The sequence below is a fragment of the Pyxicephalus adspersus genome, chromosome 2, assembly GCF_032062135.1.
Source record: "Pyxicephalus adspersus chromosome 2, UCB_Pads_2.0, whole genome shotgun sequence".
NCBI lineage: Eukaryota > Metazoa > Chordata > Amphibia > Anura > Pyxicephalidae > Pyxicephalus > Pyxicephalus adspersus.
In genome coordinates this window covers 74,492,580-74,510,747 of record NC_092859.1, presented here as the reverse complement: position 1 = coordinate 74,510,747, position 18,168 = coordinate 74,492,580, and the positions used below count along the sequence as shown (strand labels likewise).

The 18,168-nt window shown below is 36.3% G+C and overlaps 1 protein-coding gene across 2 annotated transcripts in view; it reads right to left on the bottom strand.

The window, feature by feature from the left end:
• HK3 (hexokinase 3) overlaps positions 1 to 18,168 on the bottom strand; it is a 50,666-nt gene that overhangs the window by 15,563 nt on the left and 16,935 nt on the right. For both annotated transcript variants that reach the window (XM_072401035.1, XM_072401036.1), the window contains exons 3-5: positions 13,817 to 13,979; positions 3,796 to 3,938; positions 1,238 to 1,357 (exon numbers count right to left, since the gene is read on the bottom strand). In XM_072401035.1, coding sequence (XP_072257136.1) covers positions 1,238 to 1,357; positions 3,796 to 3,938; positions 13,817 to 13,979 — 426 coding nt within the window. The remainder of the gene's footprint in view (positions 1 to 1,237; positions 1,358 to 3,795; positions 3,939 to 13,816; positions 13,980 to 18,168) is intronic.

Here is an 18,168-nt window from a genome sequence, read left to right as displayed (position 1 = left end):
ATGTATCCTTTTATATTGTATCTTTTTACATCTGTTTGGAGGCTGTAGAAGCTCTACACGGTGCTGAAAAAAACCCAAATTTTTCTCCTATTGACTTTAATGGGATTCGAATTCAAATTCGACCACTGCAACACTAGTTATATACACACACAAAAGATAGGTTGACTTCAGAAGGTAAAGGTTTTTTGTTCTAAAAGTGTCACCTAACTTCTTTTTAGCCTATTTTAGAAAGTAGATTAATTCATGGATTGTCATCCTTTAAGCTGATCAGCGCGAAAAAAAGTGTTAAGGACACTGAAAGACAAGGACTTTTCACATTAGATCTAGATCCTCATAACACTTCTTAACCAATTGTTGAGCCAGGCTCAGTAAACTGTCACAAATAGACAAAAAAAAGAAAGAAATGATTGACATATTTCTGATGGATCAGTGAGTTATACAGTCCTGAGACTGGATTAACATAACAGCAAGGCAATAATCATATTTAGAAGGTAAAAAAGTTAGCACATAGGTCAAAAAGCACCACTAAACATGTTAGGTGTGGACACAAAACAGTGATTAGCTAATTTTCAGTTTATTGTCATTTTGCTTTAGTACTTGCATTGTAAAACCTTAGTGTTCCTGAAAGTCTATTTTAACATATTTTGAAATCGTCCAGCACCAGCTTTTGTAGTTCTCCGAAAACAATTATGTGACATCTCAAAAGCACAAAGAAAATTTGGTACCCAAGGCTACCCTCTGGCAGATGCTGTGATCACAGGTCTGAATGGGACGCAGGTAGCTGTATAATACCCACTATGTATAACTGACTGCAGGTCACATCCTGATCAATGTCTGAGTGGTAATGGATCTAGACATAGAGAGCTGGATATATCCAGCCTAATATTTTATTAGTACTGGCCCATAGGTTAAATGTCCTCCTGCCCAATTGTCCTCTATTACAGTTAAAGACTTACATCCTCTATAAAAAAAAAGACCTCAATCCAAAGTAAGCATGTGCAGATAATGTACAGGTCAATTCTAGGGCTTTGTGATAGACACCAGAGGCCCAGTGGTGCTGGCAGCAATAGTCCTACACCAAAGGTATGTTCAAACCATTTATATTCTCTATTATTCAACCATGGGTTCATCTTAAATAACTGGCCAACATTGTAGGAAGACTGTGCTCAAAACAGATATTAGACATAAAAAATCTGCTGATGGAGGAATGTGCAAAATTCTGTGTATAAAATATTACCTTATCCAGCTGACTCTGCACGCAAGGAAATGAGAAGGTGAATCCCAGGGGGAAAACTTCTTTACTAAGGTTGCGTTTTTGAAGGAAACGGCCAAGGCAATCAGCAACATGGTCAAAAAGCTGCAGAAATACAGTAAGGAAGAGTCATATTCCAGCATTCCTATGTAAAAAAGCATAAAGCTTACAATATACACTATGCAGTAAAGTTATGAAACAAACAAAAATGTTGATCAAAACACCCTGCTCCACAGAAGCATTGGTTTCCATGCACTGCACTTATGACCAACTGGTCCAAGCCACAGGACAGCTGTAGGTTCGGAAAAATATGGCTCCATAAAATTAGGCTGCACATTTAATATGAACTAGTTGTTGTGGATGTATATTTGGTTACATAAAAATGGTTTTACAGCCACCTATCCTAAAAAGAAGAACAGACTCCTTGTTTTGGATCTTTGATGGAAGCCAGATCTTTGAATATGTTCCATTTAAAGTGCTGGTCGGCAGCTTTTTTTGGATCCTTTTATCACTTTACTGCTCCCTCTCTGAATCAGTCAACTCATTCTACACCAAGCATTCCCAATTCTCACTGCTACTGTGTGGCTGATATCTCAACAGTTAATAGGCAGTTTCATTAAATTATTGCAGCAGGAAATATATCCAGCACTAGAGAAAAATCCATACATATTTATATTCAGTACAATAACAAAAAAAAGAATGCATGTAAAAATATGAGTCATATTAAATATAAAATTTTATAGTAAACATGGCAAAACAAAAGAAAAAAAAGCAAGATTTACCATACTTTAAAACATAATGTTCTCAGTGCAAAGACTCTAATGTTAAAATGCAGCCTGTGCTTTTAAAATGATTCATACTACAAAGAACTTGGGAAAAACAGAGCAAAACAGAATATTGGCTAGATAATACAGCAGTCCCATCATTGAGGTTAATGTTGGTAATTGAGATTTAATATCCCAGCATGATAATATGTAAAATCACTCTCAGAGTGAAAACAAAGTTGCCAGCATTCATGTATTAAAAACGTTCAAACAATTTGCTGTGGATTCTGACAAATGTAGTTTGGAACATTTAAAGCAGAACTAAACCCCAATAAAACAAAATGACATCAGGCGGTGGAGATTGAAAGAAAAGACATGCAAAGTGTCCATTGCCTGTTTGTATTCACTGCACAGAGCACAAACTAACTCATCTTAGTAATAACTAAAATGTGTAGCCTGCACTATAGGGAGACACTTGTTCCATCAGCAATTATTATCTTAGCAAATATTCACAGCCAATTTTTGTTTAATGACAGGCATAATAACAACGTCCCATGTTTCGGTTACCTGCTGTGCTACCATACAAATCTAGTTCATGTGACTCAAAAAGATGCAGGTAGGAGGGGCGGCTGTACAGAAATCAATATCTGTCAGGAGCTGCCATCTTTATTTGCATTGAAAAAAAAAAAATAATGGGTCATTAGTTCAGCTAGTTTTTAAAGTAAATTGGTCATGATAAAATGATAGAGGTTATAATTTTTGATCTTCTGAGAAGTCTAACTAACTGGCTGTTATGACGAGTCTGACCTAAAAGAAATGAAGATTGGGAAAGTCAAAGTCATACATCCTTATCTACAAACTTTGGTCAGCCAGGCAATCATTTCCAAAGGCAGCCTGTTTATTGGTTGTCTTGTAGCTGTGTAGTATTGTTCACCCTTGTCCTTTTTTGACACCCATATTTACATTCTAATCAAAAAAAGCAAATATGGTTTATTTATTCATTTACAAAATGAGTAGTCTGCAATTAAAAGTGTATGGCACTATATACATGTATTTTCATATATTCCCACTGCTTTTTATAGAAAATACATATATAAAAACCAACTGCAGTCTGAAAACAAAACTTACAGTCAGAAAACTCCTTTATCTTCTAGTTTACAAGTACAATTGTATTGTGCAAAGCACAACATTATTTCTGCTGTGACAACATTGAAAATCTTTATGTTTTATGTCCATTCTCTGCAGCTAAAAAAATAGCAGAGATGTATTTCAGGCATCCAGTTTATGCAAGTGGAACATAAATTTCTGGCTTTAAGATTTAATGCAATGTAGGAATGTTCCCCAAAGCTTTTCTGGGTTTGGAAAGCTGCTTCCAGCCTTTAGTGGGGTTCTATAAGGCCATGCACCAAAGTGGGCGGTTATTCTACTATGGTTCACTACATTGGAACCACTATTGAATTGCCAAAACCCTAGGATATAATTGAAATTAATGAGAGTCGGTCAGACCCCTTTTTTCTGCAGACACTTTAAGGTGCTGCAGTTCTGCTGCAGGTTTTTTTAGAAGCTCTGTGCCGTGTTTTAGATTGATTTGCTTCTGAACTATTTCCGCTAGGAAAGATTTCTAACTGCATTAAGCAAGCCATTAAAAGTATTTTGAAGGACAACAGATGACCCATGATTCATGGTTCAGATGGTCAACTGCCCGTCAGAACCTAAACTAATTTCCATCAATAAAGAAAGTACAAACTGGAAAACCATGACTTTGTGAACAATACATACCTGTTTACCTGTTCCAGTCATAATTTTCTCAGATATATCAAATTCTTCACTCTCCATCTCCACTCCAGTTACACGGTCTAACTTCACCTTGAGAATACGGAATTTGGCTCCTCCCAGATCCAGTACCAAGAAATCACCAAATTCTATAAAAAAAAAAAAAAAACGCACAGGTTCATTGTTCATTTACTTATTTGCAGGTTCTACAAAATTATACTACAATGTAACCACCATTATATTGATAATTGCAGCCCATATACAAGCATTCATCCTGCAGCTGACCTCCTCATCTACATTTCAGTTCATAAGCTTGAAACTCACATGCTTAAAACTGTGGGAGGACACAATCAACTTTTAGGCCAGAGCTGTCCAGGTCTCGAAAGCCACATACATGCCAGAACTTTTTCACAAAAACATTCATTTTCTGTTTGTAAATTTTACCCAACTGATGCCCAGCCCTGTTGTAGGCTATGTTGAGAAAGACTTGTCTCATTTTAGTAGCATCCGTGTCAAGTGTCTACTTTGATTTTTTCTTTTTAACCATTCCTAAAGCCTAGAAGCTGTCCTTGCCATGTACTTTTTACCAGCTAGAAAAGTTTTCTGACAAAAGTATTCTAGCATTTTCTGATTTTTTTTAAGGCACCCCATTGACCTCAAATTTCACATTAGAGAATGCCTATCACCCCCATGGAAGTGACAGTCAATATTTGTTTTAAACGCAAAGCCAATTTAATATCTGTTTTAACAGGATGCCAAATCTGGATGTTCCTTTAGCTTCAGAAAATCCCTGGCAAGTGACCTCTGCAGGTGGCCATCCAAACAAGGTCCTAATTCTGCAAAGCTACAAGTGATCAATTACCTGGAATATAAGTGAAGGCAAACTGCTATTCTATTTTAGTTATGTCCGAATGCAGGACAATAACACATCCAAATCAATTGCAACATAAGCAATCACTACAGTTTTAGCTCATCAATGTGAATGAGAGAAATTAATTTACAAGTTCTAGTAAATTGTGCAATTTAATGACAGTTTTTGGTTCAGGACCTTGCACAATACAAAGAATAACAGCCTGAAGTGGTCTTAAAGGAAAAAACTCTCTCTAAAATATTTTTTCAGAAAAAGATCTTGAAAAAACAAAAAGATTTGCAACAAACTTGATTCATAGAGATTGTGGACCACACTATCCTTTAGAAAAATACTGTCAGTGGTAAAAACTTTATTAGGCTTCTAAAATCATAACAATTGACAAGTCACAACCTGCACAATATTTCCTAATGCAGGAAAAAGGATGCAGAATCCTTAAACTTTTGCATATTTTCCAGGAAAACAATATTACCCAACTAATATTCTCCTGTGTGGATCCAGCATTATGTTACATTTGCTAGGACTAAAAAGTAAAAAAAAAAAAAAAAACACACAAAAAGAAACACAGCTGCTACATTAATTAAAAGCCTTTGAATGCAGTGTGCACAGCTCTAAACAATTCCTTCTTTTCTAAACATTTACTACTTGGCAAGTAGAGAGAAGCCAGTAGTACTTGACATGCTATAAACTAGAATATATAATGAACACAGAAAAGGAATTACATGACATTTAAAAGTAGAATCTACACAAACTTGAATATATATTTTACAAATATTGATAATACACAGACACAAAATACAACAAACCAATAAAAAAAGGGAAAGTCAGCTATCAAGCAATATCTTGTCAAACCCCCTGAGAACATTTGGTAATTGCCATTGTTATTGGAATTAATATATGCACTCAGGATCAGCAACACACAAGCATAACCCCACCATTAACAAAACTAGCAGAGGCAGGATACACTTCCCACCTACAAAGCTTCTTTACTCTTATTTAATGAAAGCATGGGATCCATCTGAGGTTTAACCCTATGCTTACTCATTTATACTAGGTTCTGAATCAATTCTATTGAGGAGTATTGGCAGCAAAGTAGCCATCCAATAATCGCCATATGGAAGCCTCTGCTCTGACTGGTCATTTCAATGTTTGTGTATTCCAGATTTATGAATTAACAGAATCAGCAGCAGCCTTACCTAATAAAGTTTTTGGTCTTCCAGCCTGACCTTTGTAGATTCTAAACTGTAAGTACCTGTTGTACCAAAACATAGTAAAACACACATTGTAATGTGTTTTATTGCAACATACAATGGGCCTGATTTATTAAAGCTCTGCAAGCCTGGGGAAGATAGACTGTCATGGGAACCTGCAATAGATCATTAGCTATTAATTTGTTCATTCCAGGTTTGCTGAATCACCCAGGTTCTCCCATGATATATTTCCTACAGTCTTGGACAGCTTTAATAAATCAGGCTGAATGTGTTTTGTAGTAGTATTGCAGTAAGAGCTGTCTAAATGCATGCTTAGACTACGTCAGACTGTTAAAAAAAATAGAGACTCACTTTAACATGCAAAACAAGTTGTTATTCCTGGTTACTTTGTACACATATAGTGTTCCATACATGTATGCTTCAAAATATAAGCCTTGCTGCCTACTGTGACATCCTAAAATCACACAGATCCTCAGAAAGCATGTACAATGTTGCTCTTCTGACACCATGGAGCCATTTTTACAGAATTTAGAATTGCCACTGACAGTCAAAATATCTAACCTTAACTAAGAACAGTAACATATTTTGCTTTTCTTTTAACTTAAACTTTGATTTCCTCTAATGTCGGTAAGTATTATAATGCAAAAGCTGAGTGGATTTTTCCTGTGTGTTGAATACACTGTGAAAAATGTTTAAATGATGATTGACTTCAGGAATTTCGATTGCATGGCTGAGCACAGGAACAAAGAGAAAGAGAGAGATGATAAGAAATTATACAGTTTCAAGTAAGTAACAACACAGTGTGGGGGGAGTGACTCTTAATAGCTTGTCAGTAATAGATCTGCCAAACCCATAATAAGTCAAAATGAAGAAATAATGAGAAAAGACTGGGGTTTACTTGGCAAAAAGAAATATTCAAATATATTCATTTATATAACATCCAAAGTGCAAATCACAATAGGATCAATTACAAAAACCAAAAGAAATCTAAGTCTAGGCATCCCTGAACCGTTATAGGTAGGGAAATGCCTTGCTTACTAGACAATCAGACGTCTGACCAAGAGTTGCAAAAAGTGTAGAAAGAAGGCTCAATTTTCTTTATCCCGACGCATTTCAAACATTCCATCATACAGTTGCTCTGACTCGCTGCCTATATCCCCTTCTGGCGAAACGCGTCGGCATAGATAAAACTGAGTCTCCTTTCTACACTTGTCTACAAAATGTCTTTTTTATTTTGTTTCTGTAATTGATCCCTATTGTGATTTGCACTTTGGATGTTATATAAATTAATATACTTGAATATCTCTTTTTGCCACGTAAACCCATGTCTTTTCTCGTTATTTCTTTACAGTTTCAAAAAAACAAACTGCAGGATACCTTTACAATATTGTTGTGCAGTTGATCACACAGAACTTATGAAGTTAAATGGCAGATCTACAAGGAGAGATGTTATTTAAAGCCACCTTTCAACCTTTCCAAAGTTTTAAAACTTAAAGTGTCTTACCTAAGAAGAGACACCAAATTATGGCTGATATTAACTTTATAAAGGTAAAAAGTCTCTTCTATATCCCTTGCGGATTCTGGTGCTATCTATCACCAAAGGCTCAACTTTTTCATCTTTCAAGATAGCGTTCATAGACTATGCTGTTTTTTCCTTGCTGACTGCTGTTGACTTCATGATTATTGTTTAAATGTTCAATCTAGCAACAGAAACTTTTATCTTTGTATGTGCCATACAATGATCATCATTTTTAGCACTGTTAGCATTTGCCTTTGCAGTGCTAGGTCCCAGGTTCAAATCTAGGCAAAGACACTATCTGCATGAAGTTTGCAGGTTCCCCCTGGGTTTGCGTGGGTTTCGCCCCACATTCCCAAAAAACATGCAGTTAGGTTAATTGGCTTCCCCATAAACTGACCTTAGACTGTGTTTTTGACATATGACTGAAGTAGGGACATTAGATTGGGAGCCCCTTTGAGGGACAGTTAGTGATATGACAATGGGTTTTGTAAAGCGCTGCGTAATATGTCGGCGATATATAAATGCTGAATAACAATAACAATTTTCATGTGATTTCCTGAGCAACTAGTGGTAACAAGAGATCTTTGAGTTAAAAAATGCTAAGATCTTGGAAGAGCTAACTATTGAGGCATGGTCCCATAACAGAGGCCTGGTCATCTGCATAGCTTCTCTAAGACCTTCGGTTCCCCCAACTTTCCTTTTGTTTTTAGCAGCGGTAAGTTAAAGTAGTCATTTTCTGTATGACATAAAGAGGCTAAAAGATTTGGACGTTATTATCTTTCACCAATGCCACATTTCTGTATTGAGCCAGGTAAACAAAGAAGTTTTACAAAAATGTGGGCCTTTTAGATTGTCACTGGGTCTCAAATGTTATCTTGATACATGTCACAAGATTTTTTTCTTCTTCATCAGGAGTAGCAGAGACAAGATGGAGGTATACACTATTCTGAGGTATAGGTCATTAGGGGAGGTTAAGTGCCTTCTGGTTAGCGGTATCCAACTCTGAGGAGCAGCTTAAACCAGGACAACAAGGCAGGGGTAGTGACAAGGGCACTTTTATTGTTGGAATTTTGTGTATTCATTATATGACAGAAAGGCTTCAAATGGCTGCTTGAATCCAAAAATGGTGTCCTTGTAATATCAAGACAAATAAATACTGTTTATTTACACCAGTTTCATATAGTTGCTATGGGCAACAACAGCATCTGTCATAAAAAATATAGAGACAGCAGAGAACCAAATTTGACTACAATAATGTATTCTTATTCAGCTCTCAAAACAGGGCTGGAATGAGCAAAAGTATCCTGCCATTTAAATCACTGCAGTCCACAATTAAGTACCTGACCTAACTTTGCTAAGCACAATAGGGACGGGATTGCAACACATTACTGACTAGGAATTTGTTTTAATGAATTGTTACAACATGACTGTACGAGGTAGGCCACAGAAACGCACAATGACCCAAAGCAAATATCTGACACATCAATCTTTTTAGCTTCTTCCAGTGCAAGTCTGAACCTGTTCAGAAACAACACACACCTGATCCAAAGGGAATAGAAAACACGATGGAAACATTACTGTATTTTTATTTTATAATAAAAGATCCCACTAACATTTTCAACCTAAGATTATATTGTCATTTCTACAGAGAGCCCTATTAATAGTAAAAGTAATATAAAAACTGGCTTTGATCAGACAAGGAGAGTATAGCAGCAAATATGTCCAAAAGACATGTCATCAAATCTGTTTGGTTAATCGTGTCTGCCAGGTGGAACATGTCCTGTCAATTTTACTGCAACATTCAGTTTCACAACTGTTTAACTAAAAGGTGCGATGGTTTTTGAAGGTTTGGTACCATCTGTTTGACACCTCTAGACTGACAGGTGAGATTCTTCATGTTTTTGCAGTTGAGACTTTTTATTTTTAGTTTTTTCACAAAAGGAATTGTTTAAACCCTTTTTTTCGATTGTGTCTGTGTTTTTTTGGGGACCTGGGAGATTTCCCATCACTTGTGTGTCCTGCAGACCTAGCAGGAAGCAAGAAATGTTCCCATATTTAGTGTCACACTTGGAGAGATGGAACCTCCAGGGGGTGCTATGACTTGCTCAGTGATGGTGTGAGCCCTAAGAAAGGCCAAGGTGCAGAATCTAAGCAGCAGCTTTCTCTTCTCCAGAGCCTCTAGAGGTGAGGATGTTGTACTGCACACTGCTAATAGTATAATTGCAGCCTTTGGGCACAGCAGGGTAGGCAGTACAATGTGTGTTTTTTTTATCAGCGGGCAAGAAAATAGACAAAGAATTCCGAGGTCGAGGCAGGTAGCAAACAAGTGAGGTTAGAAATCAAGCCAGGGGTCAAGTACCAGAAATGGACACTGGTGACACGGGGGGTCACCAAAGACACACAGGAAGACACTGGAGACACAGGTGACACAGGGCCACCGGAGACACAGGAAGACTTTGGGGGCACAGAAACTGCAATACAGGTAATGCACAAGGGAACAGCAGACTAGATGACAAGACGTTACAACAGGAGCTGGGCTGTGAAACACACAATCAGGGGACAGCTGAACACTAGCAGAGCTAGGGAGCTCAGCAGTAGTCTAGAGATAAATTGCTTGAGCACAGAGTGCTGTATCTGAGCCATCCAAATAGGCAAGTGCTATTAAAAAAATATATCTCCTTATTGGCCAGCATTAGGGAAGATGCTGATTAAACTTGGAATAGTAGATGTGCCTGGAGTCAGAACTGCTTGCATACGCAGGAGAGAGGCACCAGCATTTTAGCGAGCAGGAGGTAAGTGTGACATTTATGGTGAATTCTCCTTTGTTTTTACCAAGTAGGTATTCCTATTGAAATTTTGCCCTAACCTTCTGTTCCACTGAAAACTATAAAATTTGGATTTTTTTTCATCTCCTGTCATGTGACAATTGTCACTAGAAAAAAAAAAGATTGTGAATCTCCCCAAAAAGAAGTAAAAAAAACTGTTTTCGCTATAGCATATGTAATTATGCCACTTATCTGAAAGTTATACATTCAATTATTGTCAGAACCAAAGCACAAGTACAATGAGCATAATAAACAACACCCACACAGAGGTATCTATGTAAAAAGCAAAAAATACAAACACATTTTAATGGTCAACTCTTTTTTTTTAACCTTCTTGTTCCTTTTTCAGCTATACTTCTAAAATCAAGTACTTAAGTAATAAGTAAATACTTATAAGGTAAAACCATGTTTCATGTAAAGTTAAAGCACAAATAAAAATGACCACACCCGCTACTGTAAACACTTAGCAGGCAGGTACTTGTACTTGCATATTAATTCTTTTTTTCAGACTTATTATTGTACATGTGCGGGACTAGGAGGTTCTCTGGCATGCACAAATAAATGGAGAACCTACTTCCAGCTCCTTACCTCATTGGCTAATGAAGCTGTCCATCGCTATTATCCTCAAGCATCAAAAATCCCACACTGCAGAATGTATCCTTGCTGTCCTCCTTGGCAGCCCAAGATCCGATCCCCCCAGATAAGATGGTCAAAGAGACCCTACCCGGTCTGGCCCTATAGACCCCTAACTAGAACTCCATGGCCTGCCCACCCTTGATTTTATTTCCCTATGTATTTATTAATGTTAGAACACCAGCCTCAATGGATGCCTAACCTACTGACTGGCTGAGAGATGAAAACATGTCATAAGCAATATGCCTTCTTTTCTAAAGCCAGGAACTCTACCTGTCAACAGAAGAAAACCAACTAACCTCTCACTGTGGAGAACCACAATCTAGAAAAATCCTGAAGATTTTGGACCCCCCCCCCCCCCCACTTAAAATGCCCTACATTCAGATACGGTATTTATATTATATTATATTATATTATATAATATTGTAATTTAAATACATAAAAGCAAGCTAAAGTGTGTTATTGATTCCAACGTGGGAATGTTTGAGGGAAAGTCTGGTTCCCTGTTTTTTAAATAGAGCCCATAGAGTTTTATGAAAAAAAACATGTTTCCTAAAATGTTTTTGCTAACATATCAATTTCTTTCCCACCTCATAACGTTGACCCATATAGTTACATTTTTTTACATTTACATGTTTACATGTTTTACATCAATGAATGAAAGGTAAATTGTTATTTAAATTGCTGATTTGCCACTTTAAAACAGAAACATTTTCAAAGTGGTCAATGGTGACAATATTCTATTGGAGTAATTTTATAGATACCAATTATTACCTAGACTTAGACCTAAAACTTGGCAACACAGATATTAGGTGAAGAGGCTTTACAAATAAGGCAAACTTTTGGATGGTGGAAATACAGAAAATGAGCAGAAAATCAATCATTTGCTGTTTTACAAATATACCAATAAATGTTTTGCACCAACACAAAATGATAAGCCTTTATGTACTTTTTGCCTTTGGATGCTTACTTTATGAACCAGTAAGTAATCCGGTATAAAACATTTTTACAATTCAGTATAATATTTTCAAGCTACTATCAACTGTGTTCTACAGTTTATGTGATTCTGAGATCTTTTTGAGGAAATACACAACTGTATATACAAATTTATGATGTTTATGATAAGATGTATTGAAAACTATATCACTGTGTAGTTCTCAGTATGTTTACCCATGTCTACTCAATACCTTTCAAGTTTAATAAAGTAGATTTAACTATCTGGATTTGTTTTTTTACCTTTTAGTTACATTACCATATTTGTACACAAAGAATATACACAAGCACTTTCCGTGATCTAATAGTTATTTAATTGTTTAGAAAGAGACCCCACTAAATGGGATCATACCTTCATATCTTCACATATGTTTTTTGCTGCAGATGAAAAATTGAGCCATTCACTGTTGTAGTTAAACTCATAGATTGCAAATCAGACAGTTGCTAAACAATTTCTAAATATCAGACTATGAAATGTGAAAAGCTTTTCTGGTACCACACCTCTAGTCTTGTGTTATACTGCATATATGGGTAATTTCATTTACACATGTCATTTGTAAGAGATGTTTAGCAATATTAGCTTGTTGGGAAGTCAGCATTTCCTCCAGTTTCATACAAATACAGTGATGGCCTTGGTCCTCACAATGACCTACCTTAGCAATTTCATTAACCTACAGCAAATGACTTTGGTAGGATGACCTGACCAAGGCATTATCTTAGAAACATTCTACTGTTTTTGTGTTACAGTTATTAACCTCCAAGGATCCTTGAATATCTTTATCTTGGGCAGTTCTGACAAGTAAACGTTCAATACAATTGAGCTTTTACCCCAAATTCATTTTATACTCAAGAAAACAGTTTAGCTTTCATCTGAGAGAATTCAAAGCATCTGATATGCTACAGCATGCCTGCAACAAGGGGTTTGTCAGTGTATTAACATTTTCTATTATCCATTACCTTTTATTTATACCATTAAAACAAAACATAAAAACAATATAGTACAAAACATTTTCCTCTTGAAAACAAAATAATGTTTTTACCAAGTAGACTTAAGGATTGAGCCTAAGAAAAAAAGTTACAACAACACATTCAAACCTTGTGTTAGACAATCCTGTACAGGTATGCATCCATATACTATGTCCAGTGCAACTATTATTATTATTATTATTATTATTAATAAACAGGATTTATATAGCGCCAACATATTACGCAGCGCTGTACATTAAATAGGGATTGCAAATGACAGACTAATACAGACAGTGATACAGGAGGAGAGGACCCTGCCCCGAAGATTGTACTGCTAAATCATTGCCTACAAATGCTACAAACCACATTTAAGGCACAAAAAATTGTGAGATCAGGAAGGTTCATTTTTGCAGGCAACGTCCCTTCTGCAATAAAACACACTTGTCTGCCTGATCACTATCTTCTTTAAGAAAAGGTTAAGCTGGGCATTCTCAGCTTAGCATATGTGTGGGAGTTATGTCATCCCGGCCCAGCCAATCAAGATGGCTGAAGATCAGAACCCTGAGAAGGAGAAGAAAATGACAGTGCCCCCAAAGGAACAAAGTCATGTGAGCAAGAGACAGGTAAGAGTATTTCATTTCAGAAGTAACATAGTCTATCCCTTCTGCAAGAAAAGTCCTGCCTTGTCACATTTTTTTAAAGTAAGGGGTTAGTTCCACTTGACTAGCAAACTTCAAGTCAATTTACATATTCAGGACAAAATGACACAATTTCTTGTTAGGCCGTCTCCTATCCACCAATACTCTCCATTTTGCATGCTCCCCCACCACTCTTGGGAACAGGCAAAACTTCCAGGTATGTGAGGGCATATGGCTTTCTCCTATTGCAATGTTGCCAGACAATAAACTGTTTTTACTCTGGGCACCAGACAGCTCTCAATGGGCAGTGTAAACACAACATTTGAATAATTTTCATTACGAGAGTGTTTGATAAACAAATAAACATACTGCACCTGTGCCATCTGGAGTTGAACGGACATATGTAGGAATCATTTTTAGAGTTGATGGTCTCTCTGGGTTTGTTTTCAGTCCCCTTTCCATGTTGTCCAGCATCAAATCCCTCACCTTCTCCAACTGTCCAATGGGCATCTGAAAGGGCTGCAGACATCTTTGAACCTGTAGAAATTCAACATTATTAGGAATACTTTTTTTATTATTGAGTAAATATAGCTATTTTTTATATTGATATTTTATATCTACAAGAAAGGGCTCAGGTCCTTTGTATATTATGAAGCTGTGCATAAGGGGAGAATATTTTTTATTTATTTGGCACATTTTGAATAAGCTATACACAGAGGAATCTGCTAAAATCTCACATACACATTGGTGTAAGTGGTACCTACAACTTGTCATTCTGATCCCTTGACCCGACCCAGCACCCCATGATAACAGGCCTCTCAGTTTTTTACTTCGGAAAGACCCCTTATGGGAACTCTAAGCTTTGTTGGACTAGCTGCCCTGCAAAAAAGAAAGACATTCAATTAAGCATCTTTGAAAGTACATAAAAGCTCATATGGTATATCGCATTGAAATTCAAAACCTCCTACGTCCCCTGAGGAAGCTTTTTTTGCAACATGCGTTGGAAAAATAGGATAAACTTCAGAAAAAATTCATCCACATTCTTAGTATCCTTTTGTCATAGACTTTTATGGCACTTGCTGATGTACTTGATATGTATTATTAGAGAATTCCCATTATGGTAAATATAATTATTGATATTCATATATGTTTCTTTTTTTGGCAGCAACCTAAAAACTCTATTTCATCATACCTAGAACAGCCATATGGGTCTCTGGTTCTGGGTTTGAAATTATATATTCAGTGGTTGAGTTCTACTGTTCCTCTCTGACAGTGCATTGTATTACTCCCTAGACTGATCATTTGTAAAGCTGCTACCTAAAACAATAGGTGATGATTGTTTTAGGTGACAATTGTTGTGCATCTGTACAAGGTCTTAAAGTGGACCTTTCATGAAATATAGAAGGTCAGCTTGCATTGGCCTGGCCCCCATCTACTTTTGAAATGACTGACAATAATTTGGTGAAAATGTATCTACGCAGGTTTAGTTGGAATTATACTTACCTAACCTCCTCTATTCTACCCACAGTGCTTAAACAAGAGTAACACCAACATACTCTATGTTCCTCTGGAAATTTTCACCTATTTATAGAGTAGGTGAAATGGGAAGGTGCCCAGGCTGTATAAGCTGACCTTAAGTCTGCCTTTAAACCAACAATAATAACAGTGTGACTAAATTACAAAAAGTCTTTTGGGACAAATTTACAAATCTGTAAAACAGTAAGTGTAATACAACAAGCATGTGAAAGTTGGATAGCATAAAACCATATAATTTATGGTCAACATAACAATAACAACTAAAGTGTATTATCACTGTGTACTCACTTCTACTTCTACTTCTCCTACACAGTAGACCAAACATGAGTGTTTGGAATCCTTTTCAGAGAAGGATCTCTAGGATCCTTCAATTAAAATCAAAACTTTGTATGGAGTATGTGTTTACTTTTTATTTTGTCATCTGTGACCCCATTGGGGAAGTTCCCCTTTATATCTATCCTGTAGACACATATTTTGACTTTATATACACTTATGTTTATGGGATGTGGCATTGGATTGAGGCCATACTTGACGTAGCTGGAACAAATGGGCTAGTGAGTTCTGGGATGTGGTAGGGAAAAGAAGAAATGTAGGCTTACAAACATTAAAATATAGTTCTGCAACCCATATCTACAAATATTTTGCATAGAATAAATGATTTATGCATAAACTGTTCTCATAGTAAATGCTGAAATACCATGCTTGGGGTTGTAATAGATCCCCAGAGTTCTATCAGTTAATAAATATGATAAAGGGATCACAGTCTTTTTATATTATATTGTGTATATTAGGTACATAGCCAAACGTAAACACTTTAAGCAATGTGTGATAATATGTTAAAAATTCATGTTTCCATGTGAAGTTTCCCATTATTCCTGTAGTAGGGGAACCCTTTAATATGCAGTAATTATAAATAGTCAGAGACCATGTAAGATGCCTTTGCGGGGCACTTGGTGAAAGTATTTTTTATTATTTCTGTCAAGCAAGGGTACTTTTTTAAATAAAATAATAACTTTTGGTAATGCAAACATGTTCCTTACTGATTTGTGTAAATTGAACATTTTTATGTGCTCCCATATAAAACAAAAACTACATTTAATTAAAAAGAATTGCTACAACACATCTTGTTCCACAAAAGCTATTTTATAATTTCGGGTTAATAAAAGCAGCCTTTCTGTTTCAGTCTGCAACCAACTATGATTTCCCTAATTCGCCAGAAAACATCAGTTGTTGCTTCCTTGTAAGCATGGCAAATATCACAACATTAGACCCTCAGTAATGTAATTTGGGATATCTAAGTATCTGTCTTCTGTTAATAAATATGATAACCAACTCTCTTGGATCTGCCATTTAGCTGAATAGAGTAGAAATGACAGCTTGCAGTTAACAAAATTCCTGGATATAGTGAATTGATGCACACATGATTTTTTTTTCTGTTATTACAACACTGAGACTGATCATGTGCCAATAGAAGACAGAACAACCCACTTAGCACTCAGGAAGTAAGAAGTGATTGCTAAATATGTACTGTATATGCCTAAATTGCAGAGCAATGTTTTTTTTTTTTTTTTTTGGCTAAACAAAATTAGGCTCCCACTAAATAAACATTAAATGGACCAAATTAGCAAAAATATCACCAATGTCATTTATCAGATATAAACTGTTTATTTCATGCACTCAAGAATACTGACCATGCTACCTGGTCAAGAACAGGGCCCTTTTCTGTCTTGCTATCTGCATAGAAATATTGGCCAGCAAGTCCAGCCATGATAAGGATGGGCTGATAATGTAATGCAGAATGCAGGAGGGGAGCCAGCCTAGATTTTCCCCCTGTGCGATGGGGAACCCTGGGGTATAACAAAGGTGAGTTGACATACGGGCCATGAGGTGCCTGCTATGGGATAATAATGGAGAGTTTGCTTTTTTATCATCCCTAAAGCATATCTAAATCAAAATAATAGATTACACAAGAAGCATAACATTGGTGCGCTATTTGTTCAGCTCAAGGACACTGCATTTTGGCAAGATTCACAGTTACTGAAATTTCTGAACACAATGAAAATATCCTTGGCCTGAAAAAAGCAGCCACCAAATTCAAGGACTAGACAGCTGCAATATATATATATATATACATGGTATATGTGATACATCTCTTCTCACAGAGCATATTTTTGTGTATTTGCCAAATAATTTTACAACGGTAAACAAACCAATTTGCTACCCTTGCTTTGTTCTTTGTGCATCCAGCACAAAATATAAAGGCACAAACAAAATGTTATGTGGAAAAAAACCCTGCAAAACAAATACAAATTCTCATGGACAGTGGAAACCCTCATGGGATAGATTGGGCAGTTCTGTTCAATAAAGTCAAAGAAATTATTTCTATACAAAATAGAAGAGGTGCAGCTTTGTATCATGAGCCAAGAAATTCTGAAGGCATATTGACACAAAATCTTAACGGCTGGTATTATTCAGAAAATTTGGCAGCTTTCCATCGCACACTATCAACTGGCAACAATGGCTGAATATCGAACACTGATTATCAAAATCCAAGGGGAAGAAAAAGCAATCTTCATCACTAATCCACAAAAAACTGCCTTCTGTTTCCCATTTCTTAATCAAGCAGTTATAGAAAATCTGAAATTGCGAACCGTTTAGGACAGCACATGCATTTTAGATATTTTTAAATAAAAATACAGCATTTATGCTGTTAATGTCTAAATATGTATCCCAATCAGATCCTTCCAGAAGAAAAACTATAATTCATACATTCCTGTTACAAAATCTTTGAAGATACATATACTATGGATCTAATTAATTATGGACCCAAACAAAAGGAAAATAATGTTTATTTATGAACCATCTGAGGGCTTGTTCACAATTTGTAGCAATATTGGATATTGCATAGAAAGCAATGTCTAGCGTTTTCACTATATTTATTTATTAAAGCTCTCAAAGACTGGAGAGAACCTGAGTGATCCAGAAAACCTGGATTGGATCTGTCCTAAACATTTCCCCACTAATATCATATTGTTTTTAGTAATCTTTTCCAGGTTTCCCCATAAGTCCATCTTATCAGGCGCATTGTGTTACAGTGCAATGAATTGCTCCAATGCAGCACTGCATGTATTTTTGTCCCTTTTTGTATACTACCCAATCCCAATAATGAATATTGGGCAGCTTCACAATG